This window comes from Myotis daubentonii, chromosome 20 (genome assembly GCF_963259705.1).
Source record: "Myotis daubentonii chromosome 20, mMyoDau2.1, whole genome shotgun sequence".
NCBI lineage: Eukaryota > Metazoa > Chordata > Mammalia > Chiroptera > Vespertilionidae > Myotis > Myotis daubentonii.
In genome coordinates this window covers 12,664,926-12,686,177 of record NC_081859.1, presented here as the reverse complement: position 1 = coordinate 12,686,177, position 21,252 = coordinate 12,664,926, and the positions used below count along the sequence as shown (strand labels likewise).

General features: G+C 40.4%; 1 protein-coding gene across 3 annotated transcripts in view; it reads left to right on the top strand.

Annotated features, from left to right (window-relative positions):
- AKT3 (AKT serine/threonine kinase 3) overlaps positions 1-21,252 on the top strand; it is a 210,059-nt gene that overhangs the window by 148,729 nt on the left and 40,078 nt on the right. For 2 of the 3 annotated variants that reach the window (XM_059677346.1, XM_059677345.1), the window contains 2 exons: positions 3,747-3,812; positions 5,228-5,296. In XM_059677346.1, the coding sequence (XP_059533329.1) occupies positions 3,747-3,812; positions 5,228-5,296 (135 nt within the window). The remainder of the gene's footprint in view (positions 1-3,746; positions 3,813-5,227; positions 5,297-21,252) is intronic. The other variant, XM_059677347.1, reaches the window with a different exon arrangement.

Genomic DNA, 21,252 nt, shown 5'->3' with positions numbered 1-21,252 from the left:
TTTTATCATTGATTTTAGAGAGAGGGGGAGAGGAAGGGGGGGGAGAGAGAAAGAGAAACATCGATGACTCTCAGGCACAACTCGACTGAGGATTGAACCCACAACCTAAACATGTGTCCTGACTGGGAATCGAACCTGCACCCTTTCCGTGTACAGGGTGATGCTCCAACCAACTGAGCCACACCTGCCAGGGCTCTTTATTTTTTTTTTTTAAATGTAAGTGTTTAAGGCTATAATTTCCCCCTTAACACTGCTTTTCCTGAGTCTCGTGAATTTTGTTTTTCTTTTCATTCATTATTCAGTATTTTCTACGTTAATTTCCTTCATGATTTCTTCTTTCAACCATTAGTTGTAATTAATAACTTTCTCAGTTTTCCTTCAGTTTTTTACTTCTAACTTTATCCCAGTGTGGTTGGCGAAGGCACTTGGTCTGATGTCTACCTTTTCAATCAGTTTAGACGTAATTTGTGGCTTAGCATACAGTGCATCTTTGGGATCTGTCCCACGTGCCCTGGAGAGGACGGCTCGCTCTGTGCAGGGTAGAGTGTCCCATGGGTGTCCATAGACCTGGGTGGTTATTGTGTTTAGTCTTCAATTTCCTCACATATTTCCTGTCTGGCTGGCCAAGCCCATTGAGAGTAGGGGATTGAAGTGTCCAGCCGTTGTTGTGGGACTAAATATTTTCTCTTCAGTTCTGTCCATTTTTATTTTATGCCGGGGTCCAACCCCAGCGGGTCCAGGGGTTCCCAAAGGTGTGGACGGAGTCGGCGAGGAAGGAATGACACGGAGACAGTGTTCAGTTGATCAGCAGCCTAGCCAGGATCTCTAGCCAGGATCTCCAGCCAAGTTCTGGTCTGGATCTCCAGAGAGGTTCTGCTGTTTATTGTCTTGTTACATCCGTATTTATACCAGTTGATTTTAATCCTGTCAATTTCTATTACAAAGGCTAGGGCGTTTCTTATCTCCATTCCAGGGAGTAAAGATTATGTAGCTTAAGCATGATTGTTTGTAGTGATTAACTACCCGCCTGGCACTTAGTTAAGGAGTTTCATCCCCTCCCTGACTTCAGGGAAAAATTCCTACCTGGGGAAACAACCTTTCTAGGAGAGGTGACCTTGGTTAAAGCACACAGCGCTAAGGGGAGCAAACATATTAAGAACAGTATGCTGTATACGCCAGGTCCCTTGAAACATATGCTGTGCAGATGTTTCTTTCCTGCAGTGACTGTGTCAAGCAGCAAGGATGGACCGGCTTCCGGCAATTTTATATATTTTGATGGTCTGTTATTAAGCACATAAATGTTTATAATTATAATTCTTATTATTTTGAACCTCTTATTAATATACACATAATGTCACTTTCTTTGTCTCTTATGACCTTTTTGTTGTTCTGATAACGCGCTAGCTACCCCTGCCCCTGCTCTGCTTTGTTTATCATTTGCATACTTTCACTTTCAATATATTTGTTCCTTCAAAGCCTTGCGGTATTCGGTGTTCAGCCCTTCATCTCTTTGGCCAGAGCCAACAGGATGGCCTGACAGATTGAACGTAGGGGAGGAGAGAAAGAAGGAGTTGAGGGTCGTTGCCTGATTTCTTGGCCGAGCAATGGGGAGGATATTCACAGGGACGGGGGTGATGTTTTTGTCGGGGAGAAACAAGCTTTTGGGTGGCGGATTAGAAATTAGGATTTGGACGTATTGATTGGGTGTTTTTGTTAGACACTCCAGTTTAAGTCTATCAAATACCCATCCTGGGATTGAGGGAAGCAGCCTGGCGGTGAGAAGTCAGCTTTGGAAGACCATTGATTGCCATGTACCCTGTACACCAAGCATGTCAAACTCAAAGGCTAACACAGGCCAAATGAATGAGGCATGTGGCCCGTGGGCTGTGAGTTTGACATGCTTGCTGTACCTGAGCCTTAGTCTGGCTGAGGGCGCCCAGGCCATGAGTCCCCAGAGAGGAGAAGAGGGCTGCGGGCTGAGTCCTGGGGGCACTCAGAGGATGAGTGAGGAACCAGCAAAAAGCCCGAGAAAAGGTGACCACGCAAAGGAGGAGAATTAAGAGATGATGACGCCCTGGACACCAGGTTTCCAGGGAAGAGAGTGATCCAGAGTGCCACATATTCTGAATGACTCCCGTTCTGAGTAGGAAGCAAGCTGGCCTTTTGAAAGAGTGAGGGAGTGAGGTTGAGATGGAGAGAGACGACTTGAGATCAGACAACCCGGGCTCCAGCCCCTGGGCGGCGCTCACAGAGCTGTTGGTGCATCTCAGCGCCTGTGCAAGGCGTGTACCCGGCCTGGGAAAGGTTTGAAACAAACGTGTACGGGACGGAAGAGTGACAACGTAGCAGTGAGTCACAGAACCCTCCGTAGATTCAGGTGAGATCGGAGCGGGGATTATAATGTGCCAGTTGGCATGTCTGCGATCCCCCCTTCTGATGTGGAATAGAGGTGAGCATGTGAGGTTGATTTGTCCCAGTACTAGAAACTGGAAGGGACAGAAGGGAGGACGGGAATGTAGTGAAGGGCAGTGTAGACGAGAGTATGCAGAAAGCATGCTCTCCAGTGGAAGCAAGCCTGGCTTCTGAAGCGATTGCGTCACAACTGAAGTCCACGGAGTTCATGTGGCTGTTCATCCAAGTCCCATTTGGGACAGGAGCCTCAAGAACAGATTCCAGTCGGGCAGGCATGGCTCGTGGTTGAGCATCAACCAATGAATTAGGAGGTCACAGTTGGATTTCCGGTCAGGGCACATGCCCGGGTTGTGGGCTCCATCTCCAGTAGGGGGCGTGCAGGAGGCAGCTGATCAATAATTCTCTCATCATTAATGTTTCTATGTCTCTCTCCCTCTCCTTTTCTCTCTAAAATATATATATACACACACACACATATATATATACACACATATACACACACACACACACACACACACATATATATATATATATGTATATTTTAAAAAGAACAAAGCTTCCAGTTACAACACATGGGAAAGGTGACTACTAGTATGTGTTTATGGAAAACAGAACAACTATGGTTTCATTTGCTCTATCAAGGTTAAAAAAACAACACCTTCATATAAGAGATTAGAGATAGAAATCAAGGAACAGTGAGAAGATAGTTTGGCAACTGAGAGCAAGCATGTCACCGTGTTACAAAATCTTTTTCCAGCCCTAGACACTTTGGCTCAGTGGGTAGAGTGTCGGCCTGCAGACCGAAGGGTCCCGGGTTCGATTCCGGTCAAGGGCACACACCTCAGTTGCAGGCTCCTCCCCATCCCAGGCCCTGGTCGGGGCTCATGCAGGAGACAACCAATTCACATCACTATTTCTCTCCATCTTTCTCTCTTCCACTCTCTAAAAATCAATGGAAAAATATCCTTGGGTGAGGATCAAAATAATAATAATAATAAATTAATAAAATATTTTTCCGTCTCTAGGTTTTACCTCTCCTGGGCTCAGAGAAATGGTGACGTTTTTCTGTTGGTGCTCAGAACAGTCATTAAAACATAGGTTCTCAACCTGTGGGTCGCGACCCCTTTGGTGGTCAAACGACCCTTTCACAGGGGTCGCCCAAGACCATCCTGCATATCAGATATTTACATGACGATTCATCACAGTAGCAACATGACAGTGATGAAGTAGCAACGAAAATCATGTTATGGTTGGGTCACAACATGAGGAGCTGTATTTAAAGGGCCAGAAGGTTGAGAACCGCTGCATTACAGGCTTGCCTGTTTCTCTTGCAGGATGAAGTGGCTCACACCCTCACGGAGAGCCGGGTATTGAAGAACACGAGGCATCCCTTCTTGACAGTAAGTGCCAGCGGACACATGTGTCATCGCAGCATTTCAGACGAGAGGGTGGTTGACAGAACTAAGCTAAGAAAAGGAACGTTGTCAATACCCTTCATTTAGGTGCGCCTTTTCCGTGTGGAAAGCTGTAAGTCAGATTTCTTGGAAATTACTGGAATGTAGGGGTTGAATTTGCAACATCACGCATCTGTAATCCCTCCCATTATGCAGCTACGACTTCTAGGAGATTTTTTTTTCCTTCCATGAAGTTCACTACCTTGAATACAAATAACTCATACAGCCAGTACATCCATGCTGGCTTTTTAAGGAGACCCCAGAGAACATGGTGGACTTCAAAAGGGGCCAGCTGAAAAGATTAGCGGTAAATGTAAGGGTTTTACGCCTCTTTGGTTTGTATATAAATATATACATGATCAGGCAACGTTGTCTGCACATGGGAAAGGCAGAAATCTTTGCTGCCTTTTTTGTAGAAATTGAGACTTCTTTTTAGTGAGAGAGCACTTCCACTAAATGCTGAACACGCGACAGTAAAGGCAGGATCAGTCATGATATTTCTTCACTAGACGAAGTATAAACTGTGACTTAGTTACGAAGCAAACCGATTTTTTTTTTTTTTAGTCCTGTTCCTTGACTGATGGTAATTGAGGTGTAATTTGCAAAGTTTCTATATAGTTCTGATTTCAGTGAAGTACATTAAGATTGAAAGTAACAGCTAGACTGTCCAAAGGAGGAATGATTTTATTCATTGTAAACTCAGTGGAACAATAGACCATAGGGGTACACATTGTGGCTGAGTTTTCTCTTCAGAGTAACCTTGACTGTATTTAAGAGATTTTAAAGGGTCTTTTAAAGATTTAGGATTGCCTAATGTAGGAATTTTCCCAGGTATCACCAGATATCTGGACTTCATGTTACATTATTGTGTGTTTTTTGTCTAGTATATTAAGATAGTTCTGCAGTTTTTATGACCTATAAAATTACATGATATGTACCCTATGTGCAAAAAGTTATGTTGTAATGATTAAATCCCCAAATATAACGACTATAACTGTCTTAGCCCTCCACTAGAGTAATTTGTCGGCCTAGCTCTGAGATCTCATGGATAAGAGCTTTGGGAACCCACACAGTGTGAAATGGGTGGCCCACTCGGTTGAGAGGTGCGCCTCACAATTTCTAAGTTAATCTTTACTTAAAGTGTTAATTTTCCCCTAGCCATACCCACTGCTGAGCTAAACATCAAGTGTCTTACGTTTCCCGTAAACTCTACCTTAAGCCCTCTTGAGGGTAAATAGACTGGTGAGGAATGCTAACAGTTCATTTCATCATACTGCTTACTGTTTCTGAGTGTTCTGTTTTGGTGCCATTATAACAATGTAGGATTACAATATAACATTTTTTTCTTTTTTCATTTCAAGTCCTTGAAATATTCCTTCCAGACAAAAGACCGTTTGTGTTTTGTGATGGAATATGTCAATGGGGGCGAGGTGAGTGACGGGTAAACCCAGCACCTGCATTTGCATGGTAATTCTGCCAGCCGTTTTATAAAGTTATTAAAATATAAGTTGTAATATGACAGCTCTCTGCTTTGCGGGAGGGCTTTGGGTAGCTCTTTCTACTCTTCAGCAGATGGGAGCAGAGTAATTCCTACTGAAATGTAATGATTGTTTATTTTTAAATAACTTCTTTCATATATTGGCAAATGTAATCATATTCTACTTTTTCCTGTATTTTTCAAGTGTAAAAAAAATTTATCCAAAGTAAAATCATGAAATCATTTAATTGTGAAAATTAGAAATGTAGGATTTATGATGCTTTACGAAGTTCTTAAGTTTTTATGAAAATTGGAACGCACCCTTTTACTCATTGTAAACTCAGGGGAGCAATAGACTATAAGACTCATTGTGACTAAGTTTTCCCTTTTTTTTGCATCGTAGTCAGAGTAACCGTGACTGTATTTAAGAGAGATTTTAAGGGGCCTTGCAGTTTTAAAGAGGAATCCAATTAGTAGTATATTTCACCTATTGCTTTAGTCCTCATCCTTTCTCCTCCCTATTTTGATCAAAATCAATGTGAGGGCAAAATATAATTTACTGAAATAGTTCATTGCAAATCTTTTACATTGTGGGTTTTCTGAAGTAAATTTAAATTTAGTAAGCAGGGGCTTGTATCTCACCGACCTTAAAAGTCTTATTTTTCAAAATAAATTAAATATCCCGTATAGAATATTTTCTCCTGTAAATCATTGTAGGAATGAGTTCATGGCAAAAATTCGCTTCTCCATTTGGTGAGCACATTTGCGGTGCCTAGGCAAGTGTGAGTTTACCATAACGTTTTAAGACACTGTCCTTTCTACGAAGGAGTTCATCATTTATCTTATAAGTATGTTACAAATTAGAAGATAGAGTGAAAGACCTCAGTGCAAATAAATCCATAAGAGAAAATGCTTTGTGGGTGACCTCGTGTTTAGGGGAGGCCTTGAGTGAGGTCTCGGCGGGGGAGCTGATTGAAGAAGCTATTCCAGGCCCAGGGGATGATCTGAGCAGGGTCTCTGGTTGGTGAGCGCAGGGCGAGAACCTGAGCAGTGAGATCATCAGAGCCCAGCTTTCAGAACGGGGCCCTTGCAGTCAGATGCTCTCTGAGAACATACACAGAAGATGGGTGTCACGGAATTGTATGGGATTGATATGTCTTAACAGCCAGTTAACTGAGCGTGGATAGAAAGACAAATATCAGCACTGGTTTTTGGTTGCAATCAGGGAGAATTAATTAATAGAGTGAACTTATGAAGAATGTATTGAGGGTAAGATTATAAACTTCGTTTTGAAAAGGTTGGATGGATGGATGGATGGATGGATGGATGGATGGATGGATGGATGGATGGATGGATAGATGGATGGGTGGATGGAGAGTAGATGACCAGGGGGGAGAACAATACAGGGAAAACTATAAACTGCAGCGAAATCTCAGAGAAACACTCTTGAATTAGAGAGATCTCCTTACACTGTTTCATGTATTTGCATCTGTTATAATAATGATGACATTGAATATCTCTTCCTAGAGGGAGCTAGCTAGCTGGCACTTGTACTTTTATTATTCACCTGGAGTACTTCTGAGATTAATTAATTAAAGATTATTGGAAAAACTTTACACACAAAAGCATATTTTCAGACTAGCCAAATGGTTTTCTTTAGCATTGACACTCCTATAGTATTTCTATTGTTTGGCATTTCTTCTCTTTTTTCAGAATTTCTGTTTTGGGAATCTATAATGATAAAAGGGTAATATGCTAATTAGACCAGACATCATCCTGGGCATCATTCTGGACGTCCTTCCAGATGAAGCCGGGGCCGGAGGGAAGCAGCCCGGGTCCCGGGTGCCGGAGGGAAGCTGGTGCTGGCAGCCGGGGGAAGGAAGGCCTACTCTTGCATGAATTTTTGTGCATGGGGCCTCTAGTATATTATAAAAGACTAAATTATTTAATGTATTGAAGCAAGTGAACTGATTCTGTATGTGATATATCATTTTAAAGTACATGGATAGTGTAGCATTGCCATATACACACACACACACACACACCCCCACACACACATACACACACACACATACATTTTACTTATGTTTGTATAATTTTAGTAAAAATGGAAGTTTTGTGTATGTAATCTCCCAATTTATTTCAGGTTATCAAAAGTACTTATATATTTTAAGTGTACTTCATAAATACAGACAGTTATTTAATTGGTGGAATTTAATGGGATTATTTCAGTCCTTAAATGCATCGCTTCTGGGAAGGGAATCTGCTAGGAAATCCAGGGCGATTGATTTACTTTTGGTTTTGCTTTAGGCTCACCTTGTCATTTATTCTGCCCAGGGATGCTTCCTGGAAATGCAGAAAACTCAATTTCTGTAGAAAACTACTAACCATAGTACTTGGGTGTTTGAAATGAGACCGAAACAGAGAGAAGTGAAGTGAGGGGGGCTATGAACTCACACATACAATCCACAGCAGCACCCATAGATGCACGCAGAGGGGAACGTGTGTGCGACCTAGAGGCCTGAGTGGGAGAATACTGTCCTGGCGGAGAGCGAGCTCAGGAAAATTTATGGTACTCACCCCAGTAGCAGCATTCCGGACCTCTCACAGCCAGCGTTCTCCCTGAGATGGCCTTTTTTCGTGGGCCCGGTGAAGTAGTTTTCACTCAACTCATTGTCTGTTGACCTTGAATTAGCCATAGCATCCTTTCGGTCTGTGTTCTGAATTTATCTTGAAATATAAATGCAGCAGTTCAGACATTTCTTTTCTTTTTTTTTTTAATTAAATCTTTATTGTTCAGATTATTACATTTGTTCCTCTTTTTTTTTCCCCCCATAACTCCCCTCCTCCCAGTTCCCGCCCCACCCTCCGCCCTCACTCCCCACCCACTGTCCTCATCCATAGGTGCACGATTTTTGTCCAGTCTCTTCCCACATCTCCCATACCCCTTTCCCCCCCAAGAATAGTCAGTCCATTCCCTTTCTATGTCCCTGATTCTATTATAATCAACAGTTCATTCTGTTCATCAGATTATTTATTCACTTGATTCTTAGATTCACTTGTTGATAGATGCATATTTGTTGTTCATAATTTGTATCTTTACCTTTTTCTTCCTCTTCCTCTTCCTCTTCTTAAAGGATACCTTTCAGCATTTCATATAATCCTGGTTTGGTGGTGATGAACTCCTTTAGCTTTTCCTTATCTGTGAAGCTCTTTATCAGACCTTCAATTCTGAATGATAGCTTTGCTGGATAAAGTAATCTTGGTTGTAGGTTCTTGGTATTCATCACTTTGAATATTTCTTGCCACTCCCTTCTGGCCTGCAAAGTTTCTGTTGAGAAATCAGCTGACAGTCGTATGGGTATTCCCTTGTAGGTAACTGAGTTTCTTTCTCTTGCTGTTTTTAAGATTCTTTCTTTATCTTTTGCTCTTGGCATTTTAATTATGATGTGTCTTGGTGTGGTCCTCTTTGGATTCCTTTTGTTTGGGGTTCTCCGCGCTTCTTGGACCTGTAAGTCCATTTCTTTCACCAGGTGGGGGAAGTTTTCTGTCATTATTTCTTCAAATAGGTTTTCAATATCTTGGTCTCTCTCATCTTCTGGCACCCCTTTAATTCTGATGTTGGTACGCTTGAAGCTGTCCCAGAGGCTCCTTACACTATCCTCGCATTTTTGGATTCTTTTTTCATTTTGCTTTTCCGGTTGGATGTTTTTTGCTTCCTCGCAGTTCAAATCATTGACTTGATTCTTGCGCTCCTCTGGTCTGCTGTCGGGCGTCTGTATAATATTCGTTATTTCAGTCCGTGTATGCTTAATTTCTAGTTGGTTCCCCAATATAAGATCGAGGGTCTTATTAGTTTTCGTGTAGATCTCATTAAGTTTATCGGCAGCTTCTAAACAGTTCTTGAGAGACCTTAAAAGTGTGGTTCTGAACTCTATATCTTCCATTGACAATTTTGTCCTGTTTCTTTGTCTCCGCATTTTGTTATGCTTCCTTGGTGCACCCCCTAGTGGTCTTTGTTCGCAGTCTTATAGTTAAATCTTGATTGTTGTAGCTAATTCCAGGGAGGGTTTGACCTCCAGGCCAAGTGGCTATGAGAATCAGCTGTGTCAGCAGTGAGAGAACTTCTGTCCTCTAGGGAGGTGCTAATCTAGCCTTTGCCTGAGGCTATCCGGCAAATGCCTCTGTGCAGGGCTTGGGTGGGGCGGGTCGCACAGGATCAACAGTGTGGGCCGGAGAGAGCAGTTATGGCGGCTCTTAGTCCTGTCCCCAGGGGCTCTGCCTCTCTGAGTCCCAGCACCCGCTGCAAAGCTGGGAGAGAAAGCTGCACTCGCTCTGACCGAAGCCAGACAGTCCCGCTTCTCCCGTTTGAGTCTGGGTCCCTAAAGACTCGCCCGGATCTGGAGCTCAGAGTCTGCGACTCCCTCCCGATTGAAAACAACAACCGCGCCCTCCGCCGCCAGCCCGCTCCGCGCACTCCGCACCTCAGAATTTGACTTCAGCACTGCGCCTCCTCTGAGTGTCCGTGTGCGTTTCTCTTTCCTCCTAGTTGTAGGACTTCCACTCAGCCAGCGTTCCTGTGGTTCTGGGAGATGTCCCTTCCGTTTTTTGGTTTCACTTTTGAAGTAGTTGTTCAAAGCAGCAAACTCCGGCGTTAACCTATGCCGCCATCTTGGTTCTCCCATTTCTTTTCTTATACTTCCTTCACATGTTAGGAATATGTGGACTTCTTTCAGGCTAATAATACTGCACAGGAGTTGAGCATGCTTTGGGCCATGCTTGTATTATCACTATGTGTGCCAGTATTGATTAAAGCACTAAATAAGCATTTTTTAGATGTATTTTTATTGATTTCAGAGAGGAAGGGAGGAGAAAGAGATGGAAACATCAATGATGAGAGAGAATCATTGATCGGCTGCCTCCTCCACGCCCCCTGTAGGGGATCGAGCCTGCAACCCAGGCATGTGCCCTGACCTGGAATGAACCAGGAACTCCTGGTTCATAGGTTGACACTCAACCACTGAGCCACACTAGCAGGTCATAAATAATCTTGATATAAGTGGATTCTGAATAAATACTGGTTGCAAAAAATCAACAGTGGGGACTTGTAAGCCTGTCGGTATAATGGAGTCCCATCATAATTGAATTTACCTTATATGAATTCAGAGAATAGGCTCAGCGAGAGCTGGAGAAGCCTGAGGCAGATCCTGGGCAGAAGGAGCCAGATGAGAGAAGCCTTAGCGATTAGGGAGAGTATGTTACGTATACGAGTGTAGTACAAGCGTGTCAAACTCGCAGCCCGCGGGCCGCATGCCTCGTTTAGTTGGTCCATGTTAGCCTTTGAGTTTGACGTGCTTGGTGTAGAATATCCTGCAGGGTAACAACGGAAAGTCTTCATTGGATTTCACATCTGCTCGCTCCTAAGCGCTTCCTTCTTCCTGGGCTGATACCAGGGGTGCACTGGGGCGGAAGTACCCCATGTACAGGGTGGCTTGGAGTTCAGCAGGTGGAGGTCATGAAAGTGAGTTCAGTGCAGCCTTAGGTGGGTAGTAAGTCAGCATTCGTAGAAGACTTGTAAAAGCACCCTCATCTTCACACTGCTGCTGGCATGGCCAGTCCATGCTCTTTATGTAGCTTAGGTATTGCCAAGTTCACATGAGCAGAGAAATATCTGGGGCGGGGGGTTGGGGGTTGGGGGGTGTAAACTGAACGCCGGCTAAGGCGTGGTCATCGTTTACTTGGGTTTAGAGCGTCTCCACTTAGGACTGTGCCCCAACACCTTCCTCATAGCTGCATTGCTCATAGGCCTGCAAGTCGGGCCTCTGTGGTTCCCTCTCAAGCTGAGATTTCTGGGAAGTTAAGAGGCCCTTAGGAGGTAAAGGAAAATCATTATGTGGAAATGTCATTCGTCTGATAAGTTCTTCGCATTCTGTCTGTATTCTTGACGTGGATACAAGTGATCCTAACACTGCCGCTCATTTACTATTCTTGTCCATATTTTGTTCATTGATACTATGTATTAATTTATTGTATAGAAATTCGTTTTATTTTGTGCCTGTGACTTTCATGCCAGTCTTGAGCGCCTCTCCTACTTATTTCGGATTCTCATTATTGGGCCGGCATTCTGTCTGCCGTGAACCAGAATCCTCCCATTTTAAATGCGCAGAAGGCAGAAGTGCTGGCAGTCGGCATTCTAGTTCTAGTTACTAATTTATGGAGGTGTGATTTGGGTGGTTTTTGAATTAAAAGTATCATTTCATATTCATAGTGATGATTTTTTTTACATTTTACTAAATTTGTAGAAATATAAATAACTTTATTGTCAGGAGTCTGACAAGCTAATTTCTTTGCTAACTATTTTAGTTATTATGCTATGTAGGCTACATCAGAATTCTGCTTTTTCCCAAAGCTTTTTCAAAAATTCCCAAGTCAAGGTTGCATTATAATATTGACATTATCATATAAAGTTCCAGGCAAAATAAAGTTGGGGATATGTTAGTGTATACTTTTATAATATTTCCAAGCTATTTGCCTAAACCAAATCATTAAACCAATGTATCGATGCATGTAAAGTAATAATACAAAGACATAACCAGCCTTAATATTTAAGATGCTGATTTTTATATCTAGATTATCAGATAAGGTGAGCAGAACTGTAGGAACTCACTAGGCATTTGTCTATTTCTGTTATTCCTCGCCACATGGTTATGGCACAGCAGGGAAATCTCAGGGGAGTCAGACTTCTCGTGAGCATTTCACAGAAGGTACAATCCTATATAATAAAAGGGCAATATGCAAATTGACCCTAAAGGTGAACGACCATGAACAACTGGTCACTATGACACGCACTGACCACCAGGGGGCAGACGCTCAATGGGTGAGCTGCCTCCTGGTGGTCAGTGCACTTCTAAAGGGGGAGCGCCGCTCGGCCAGAAGCTGGCTCATGGCTTTCCAGCGCAGTGGTGGTGGCGGGAGTCTCTCCCACCTCCGTGGCAGCACTAAGGATGTCTGACTGCCAGCTTAGGCCTGATCCCCCAGGGAGCGGGCCTTAGCCGGCAGGTGGACATCCACTGAGGGGTCCCGGACTGCGAGAGGGCACAGGCTGGGCTGAGGGACCCCCCGAAGTGCACGAATTTTCATGCACCGGGCCTCTAGTGGAGTATAGTCGGGGACCACAAAGAGAAAAGGCAGGACAATAGAGCATAACATATTTAAATGCTAGAAAGTATAATCCCCAAACAGTTTGTAGTCACTTGTGTTCTTCATCTTTCACCTGGCATAATACTTTTTAAACTAATCAATATTGTATGTATCAGTAGTTTCTTTCTGTGGCTTCACAGCATTAAGTGGATCTATCTTAATATAGGTATACAATCACTAGGAGATAGACCGGTGGGTTCTTTGAGATTGGGGGTTATTATTAAAAAAGCACCTGTGAATATTGCAGTATAAATCTTTGTGTGAACATATAGTCTCAGTTATGTTCGATAAACACTTAGGAATGCAGTTTCTGGGTCACTTGGTCTGTTCAACTTCAGAAGAAACGGTCAACTTGTCTGTCCCACTTTGCATATCCGGAGTGTTACCTTACATCATCGTCACCTTCAGAGTGGTTAGTTTTTTAAAAGTTTACCCATTCTAGTGGGTGTGCAGGGGTATATTATAGTTTCACTTTGAATTTCCTGAACAACTAATGATGTTAACATCATTTTTTGTGCTGATTTCCATTTGCATATCTTCTTTATTGAAGTATCTGTTAAAATCTTTTGTCCATTTTTTAATTGGGCTGTTTGTCTTTTTAATATTGAGTAGTCAGACCTATTTATATATTCTAGACACACATGCTTTATTATATACTAGTATATGTCTTACAAACATTTTCTCTCAATCTATGGTTTGCCTTTTCATGTTTTAATGGGAAACTTTTTTCCCAGTGTATATTTTTAGCTAAATTAAAAAATAAATATTTTTATTGAAATATACATTTTATTTTTTTAATTTTCTTTATTGATTAAGGTATTACATCTGTGTCCTTATCCCTCCCCTGCCCCCCACCCCCCTGCTCATGCCCTCACCTCTCTGGTGTCTGTGTCTATTGGTTATGCTTATATGCATGCATACAAGTCCTGTGGTATATATATACATTTTATTTTTTTTTGAAACACACCAGAATACATAATTTACATTCAGTAAACTTCATCACTTTTAAGTCATCATTTAGTGAGTTTTGACAAATGTGTAGTTTATCATTATCACAATAACAATACAGAACGTTTGTATCGCCCTAACTCATCTTTCACGCCCCTTTGACGTCAATCCCACAGGTACCTCTGCCTTGGAAACCACCGATAGGTTTTCTCACAAGTGTCTTTTGAAGGACACAACTTATAAATTAGGTGAAATACAGTCTATCAGTATTTTCCCTTTGTGGTTTATGAATTTTGGGTTTGATTTAAAACATCTTTAGCTAACCCAAATTGGTTAACATTTTCTGTTTTCTTCCAAAAGTGTTAATAGTTTTATCACCTTACATTTAGGTCTGATGCTCTAGTAGTTTGTGTGTTTCCAGGAACTTGCCGATTTCCTCAAAATTTTAAAATTTATTGCCTAGTATCATTAATATTCACTTATTGTTGCATTAGTGTAGGATCAGTAGCTGACTTCTGTCTTTTATTCCTAACTTTGTATTCTGTGTCTTCTCTTTTTTTATTTCCGATAAGTCTTCCTAAAAGTTAGTAATGTTTATTGATATTTTTTAGCTTTAGATTTCATTTATTTTTCTTCTATCAATTTTGGGTTGTCAATTTCATTGACTTTCTTGTTCTTTATTATTTCCTTTTTTCTGGTTACTTTGGGTTTGATTTGTTTTGCCGTCTTTTTGTCTTTCTTCATGTGGAAACTTAGAGCATTTATTTAAACCTGTTATTTTTTATAAGTACTTAATGTTATACACATCCCTGTAGGCACCAATTTTTATGTTATATTTATATACATGTATGTGTAGCATATTTTTAATGTTATATATTTTACATGTTATTTTATATGCTATATCTGTCATTTTTTTCCCAAATTGACTAATTTCTCTTTTCATGTTTTTGACTAATGGACTATTTAAAGATGTATTGTTTCATTTCCAAATACTTGAGGGTTTCCATGTATCTGTTTAACTTGTAGTTTAATTGTGTTCAGAGAATATATTGTATAGTTGCTATCCGTTTAAATTTATGGGGATGTGGTTTCTGGTCCAGCATGTGTTCTGTCTGGTACATGTGCTGTGTGTTGTTAGAAAGGACATGTATTCTGGTGTGTTGGGTGGGGTGATCTATGAATGGTGGTCAAGACGTTTGATAATAAAATGTTGCTCAATTGTTCCATTCCTGTACTAATTTTATGTCTACATTAAATATATATATATATATTGAAAGAGTGCTGTTGAAATCTCCAACCCAAATTGTGGATTATCTATTTTTCCTTTCATTTCCTTCTATGGTGGCTATAGTTAGTTCATACTTCTGATTCATACGTAAATCTAATCTTATAATTTCTACCTTTTAATTTTGGCGTATTCAGTGTGACCCTAGAAATCGTTTGGCATACATGTTGCTATTCTTTTATTTCTCCCATCTGTTCTTTGTTCCTTTTTTGAGAAATCTATTTCTGCCTTCTCCTGTATTGACTGTTCTTGCTGTTTTTCACATTAGATTCACTTTGGGGTTAGCTCTGATGCTTTGTCTTGTTTTGATAATGGTAGTATTTAACAATGATTTGTTGAATTTCTGTCCAGTTCTAGACCCTGAGAAGGCAGCTGGACTTATACAACAGTCTTTCTCTTATGTGGTTCATTCTGTGCAATTATAACGAAGGTTTATAAATGAAATTTCTTGTTAATGGGATAATTTACACATTTGTTGTCTCAAATTAATAGAAACTGCACTTAGAATAATAGGTGATATGCTGTACAGACAGGTGACCTAAGTTTGAATCTCAACTCTACCATTTAATAGTTATGTGATGCTAGACAAGTTTCATAACGTCTCTAAGCCTTAGTTTTTTCATCTCTAGATGGACATAATAATTGTGCCTATTTTATAAGGTTGTTTTAAGGATTAAATGATATAATTCATGTGACTTAGCACAGTGTCAGTTAAGTAGTAACTCTCAAAAATATTGCCTATTGTAATAGTAATAACATATTTACATATCACCTATAATATGGAGATAGCATTATATAACTTTTATGATTGTTGTTAGAATGTAATGTTCTTAATGCTCAAAAAGTAATATTTATTATTTTTATTGTATTGACATTAAATGTTTCACAAATATCCCAGATAGTTCATATATATGCTAATAGATTTAAATATTTTAAACTACCTTGATAATTTTTGTCCTTTCAAAAGTATATTTTTTTCTATAAATGAGGAATCTATTAATATTTGAAGTGGTAGAACTGAGCAATCTATACTTTAATCTTGTTAATATAATGTTAATAAAATATTTTAATAGAAATTTTAATTATAGAAGTGGATTAAAATTAACTTTAAAATAACAATTTTTTATACTTATCACATTATTAAATATTTTCATTCGGTGACTTTTAATCCCAGAAACTTTCCTTAACTTTTCTCTTTAATATTTGCCACCTCACAGCTACTTTTTCAGATATCAGGGATCTCATTGGTGATCTAGAATTGCTTGTACATTTTCAGACTTATAGGAAGAGGGCAAGAAGTAGAGGAAAAGGTATATAGCTGGTAATATATAGCTAACACAGTTACTACTAACCAAGTATTTTAGGGTTCAGTTGTCCTGTAGTATTTAAATTGTATTTTAACAAATTTTATATTGAACTGTCATTAAAATATGGCATTTATATCTCATATCTATATCACTGTTCTTTCTGAAACTTCCAAAACTAAGTGTAAATTTACTTTGCAGTAATTTTTCTGTGTCAAATGCATGGAAACTGTGAGCTCAGCTTGCGAAAAGAAAATAGACATTAGCAGAAAGATGAGTAATATGAATTACCTGCTAAATGTAAGAATATGTTTGATCTTATAACAGTAATTATTTAAATGTTTATTTTATACTGTAACTAATATTATTCCAATTCTGTAGACCAATAGTATTTGCTAGAGACTGAATATTTGTTTCTCCTCAAAAACTCATATATTAAAACCTAATCCCCAATGTGATACCACTTGGAAGTGGGCCTTTGGGAGGTGATTAGGTCAGGAGGGTGGGGTCCTCGTGAGTGGGATTAGTGCCCTTATCAAAGAGAACTCAGTTCACTCTCCCAGTCCGTCACCTGAGGACTCTGCCGAGACAGCCAGCCGTGAACCCAGAAGCAGGTTCTCACCTGACATTGAATCTGCTGGTGCCTTGATCTAGGACTTCCCAGCCTCCAGAACTGTGAGAAACACGTTCCTTTTGTTTGTAAGCCCCTCAGTGTGTGGTGCTCTGCTATTGCGGTCAGAGCAGACGAAGACAGTATGCTGGTTAGCTCCCCTGTGAGTGAGCTAGAGCCATTCTTTTCATCTTGGGTCTTTCTGTACACCCAAGGGGTGTGTTAAGTAGCTTTATTTCACAGACTGCCATGTCTCGTTGCTTCATTAATTAGTCGTCTCTAGGATTCTCGGGTTCCCATTTCAGTTTATATTATGATCATGAATGTAAAGATTGAAATTAGTGAGACTTGTATTGAGCTTACTTTGCTATTCTCTAGCTCCCAGTCTTTTCCAAAGGAATAACTGTGTAGGCAGTATTTGCAAGAAAAATAAGATAATTGAGTTTAACGTCTAAGACTGCAGTGATCATTCCCAGGACATTTTTAAAGTCCAGATCTTCCTTTTGGGGGAAATTTGTTGCATTAAGAATATAACTACTTTTCTCGAAATATAGCAACTTATTGTAAAAATAAGCATTCTTGGGTTTGCAATGAAATATAGACTTGTATATTAATAGGTTAAAATAACCTATTTACATTACTGAACTTCTACAGCATGGCTAAGCTCAACATAAAAAAATGTCGTCCTTGCTTAAAGGAACTTAAATTTCTAAAGATATGCTCCTTGCTGGAGCAGCAAGTAGCTTATTATTTTTAAATAAGAGCAAGATTATTCAGTTATTGTATATGATTTCTTGAAGTTTCTAATAAAAATACTGAACCTTCAAAACCTTATAAATAATTCTTTGGAAAGTAGCTTGGATTTAATTTTTCTCTTTCCAATACATATTTATTAAGCCGGTAATATGTGTGCCGCCTCTGGGGCGTGGTGCTGAGGAAGCAAAGCTACGGAGTACTTGCATAGCTTTTCCTCTTCCCTGTGCCTCTGCCAGACCAAAAAAAAAATAAAAATAGAGTATTAAATTTGTCATGAGCCTAAATGAGTACTAGGATACACAATGCATTTATTGGAAACCATTGTGTAATTTTGTATTGTAAAAGTAATTAACAATGCCTATTCATTGCAGAGAACATCAAAAAGCCAAATAGTTATTTCAGTTCAATTAAAAAATATTTATTGGTTGCTTGCTACAGCCAGTTACTGTGCCGTGTGCTCAGCACTTACTATATGATGTGAACAAGATGGATGGTCTCCACATAAAAGGAAAACGTTGTGTGCTGGGGAGCAGCTATTAAACAAATACAAGGAATTTTCAAGTTCTAAAACGAGCTAAAAACTACTCTAAATCTCACCATCTAGCAATAACTGCTATTACCATGTTAATACATCTTCCTGTTTTTATACTGTATATGTATTTTCGTTTTATTTAATATCATAAAATACATACGCGTCGTCTACTCATTAATTATGTAGACGTACTATAATTTATTAAATCCCTACCAAAATTCTTGAGCATTTAGATTGTTCCCATTACATAGGTATGTATAATCGACTTACAGTAAAATGGACTCACTTTATGTGACTTTTGACAAATATCTGTACATGGAGTCCTCATTACAATAAAGACATAGAATATTCTTGTTGCCTCAGACAGTTCTGGCGCGCCTTTGCCATCAGCCTTCCTGCCCCCTCCCCTCTCCTCTCCGAATCCTCAGGAGGCCCGAGGCAGCCAGTGATCCGCTCTCTGACACTGAAGACTGGATCCACCGTTTCTAACATTTCTCAGAGACGGAGTCAGACAGCACACACTCTGTTGTGTCTGCTCCTTTCCCCGGCCTTATGTTTGGAGATTATGCATTTTGCTGCATTTCTCAGTAGTTTTCCTTTATTGCTGAGTCACCATCCATATGCATGGCTTGGCTCCACCAACATTTGCTCATCTGTCCGCTGGTGGTGGACATTTGGGTTGTCATATTTCCTATAAATATTCAATTGCATTTATATTGCTGCTATTCCATGTAGTTAATTCTACCAGGGTTTCCTTTTATGTTTTGTCTCACTTCTTTTCTGCTTGGAAAATCTTTCATCCTGAGATCTGATAACTATAGATTCATATTTTCAACTTTTTTTAAAAAAGCGTCATATTTTATATTTAATTGTCTGAAATGTATGTTGTTACGATGTGAGATGAAAAGTCAGTTTTACTTTTCTCCAAATTTGACCAACTATTGTATCACCATTTGTTAGTCATTTTTTTTCTCATATACTTTGGCACACATTGTCATCATCGATGTTGTCAGATACTAAATTTCTATAAAATAACCAGATTTGGCTGTCTGATTTTATTGATCTTTTTATTGGTCATATGAATTGTAGCTTTACAGTATAGGATCTCTCCATTTCCTTAGGCAAAAGTTTCCCTGAAAGCATTACTTAATATGTTGTAGCAGAAATCTTCCATTTCAGTAATATGTTGGCTCATCTCATTCATTTTTTTCTGAAGGCGTCGCGTACCATTTCTGCCTTTACATCCTCTTCTGAGCTCATGTAAGTATGACATCTCTTCCTGGGAAGGTAACCCATGACCTCGTTCCTGTGCCTGGTAAACGCTGATGCCTTCTGGAAACTTGCTTTTCCTTCCTTCTTCAGACGCGTTCGTCTTTCCTCTTACACTTCTAGGACTCCGCCTCGACGTCCTGCTCCCTTCTCCTGCCCTTAGTGTAGTGGTTCCTAAGATTCTGAGCTTATTCTATTTTAATTTCCTACTGAATTCCTGGGCTATCCGTGCTGCCTTGGTTGTAACAATATTTATACTAATAAATGGGTCCTATGCTAATTAGACCGGACATCATTCCAGACGTCCCGGGTCCTGGGTGCCTGCGGGTGGCCCGACGGAAGCCAGCCTGGGTCCCAGGTGCCTACGGGAGGCCAGAGGAGGGGAGCAGCCCGGGTCCCGGGTCCCAGAGGGAAGCCGGTGCCAGCAGCCGGGGGAAGGAAGGCCTACGCTTGCACGAATTTTCATGCATCGGGCCTCTAGTCTTTATATAAATGACCCTTCGGTCTACCTCTACACCCTCGGGGCCCACTTCCAACGCCGCGGTATCAAATGCGTATTTATGTTAACAGGTCAAACAAAATCCATTGCTCCTCTGCCCCCATTTTCTTCCTCAACACGGCTGGCTGTAACTTCCACTCAGTCGTCCAAGGAAACGCCAGCATTGTCACTCTCTCCCTTGACCCCAATGGTGCAAGCAAGTTCCCTCTGGAATTTTGACTCTTGAGCTGCTGCAGTTGAGGTCCCTCAGCTGTCACTCAGCTCGTGTGTAACTTCTGATATTGTCAGATCCTGTCCGACATGCTCATTCACTAATTTCAACGCGCTATTTTATAACTAGCATACTGTTAGCAGAATTGCTCATATCGCTGGCTGTACTAACCAAATCACAGTGTCCTGCGGATTGCTACCACGTTCTCTCATTGTGTCAGCTTTTCACAGCAATTTCACTAACAGGTGCTCAGTGATGTTTCTGTGACAGTGTTTACCTGACTGTAGTCTCAGATCTGGTTAATTGATGCTCCAATTGCTGCCAGAGTTGTTGTTGTTGAATTATGCTAATTGTTTTAACCCAAAATTCTTTGATGCTTCTTATCTCAGAATAAATCTCGACCCCCATATCTTGGCACTCGAGGTCCTAAAAGATGTGGCCTCATCTTTTTTTACTTAAGTCCTGTCATTGCCTGGAATGTGGGTTATTCTTCAGCTGGGTGTGTTCCTTGTGTGTGTGTTTCTTGCCATTGTTTTATTTTTCTTTTTAGAATTAATTCTTTATCAAACATTGATTAGTGAACTACTATGTGCAGGTACTGTACTAACTAGGCTGTGTTCGAAATACAAAGATGGATACAACTTGAATAGCAACCTTTGATAGGCTTCCCTTATATTCTCCATTTGCGAAAAGTTCCATCCTTATTTTGAAGTCTCCTTGGATCATCTCAATGAAGATGAATCATTCTTCGCCTCCAAATCATTTTTAATATCAGAAGTAGACAATGTATCACAGCTCTCTTGGATTTTATCTCTGCATGTGTCTCCTTCTTTGAGTTGAATGTCTTGAGGTCAGGGATTGTCTCTATCGTTAAGTATGTTCTCTCTTCTCTTCCCCGTGCCAACACAGGGACTTTAAAATAATTGATTGGAAACTTGGCTCAAAGCCAAGAAATGTGCAGAGAGTTAGGTAGGAAGTCAGGAGAGAACTGTGTCACCAAAGCCAAGAACATGCTTCAGGAGAGGACGATGGGTGATGTCTAAGCTCCAGAACAGGAAGGAGGGGTCCAGATGTAAGTGAGCGGATTTGGCAATTAAGAGGTGCTTGGTTATCTTAACAAGAATAAGTTCCGTAGAGTAGCAAGGGCAGACTCAGAGGACAGCAGATTGAGAAATAAATAGAATTCTCCTTAAGTAAAAATTTTAGCATCTATTTTTATGGAAATTGGCTGGGAGACAAATCGAAGATATGTGTGGTCTAAATAAAGATCTAGAATCCCGCATGCATTATGCTAA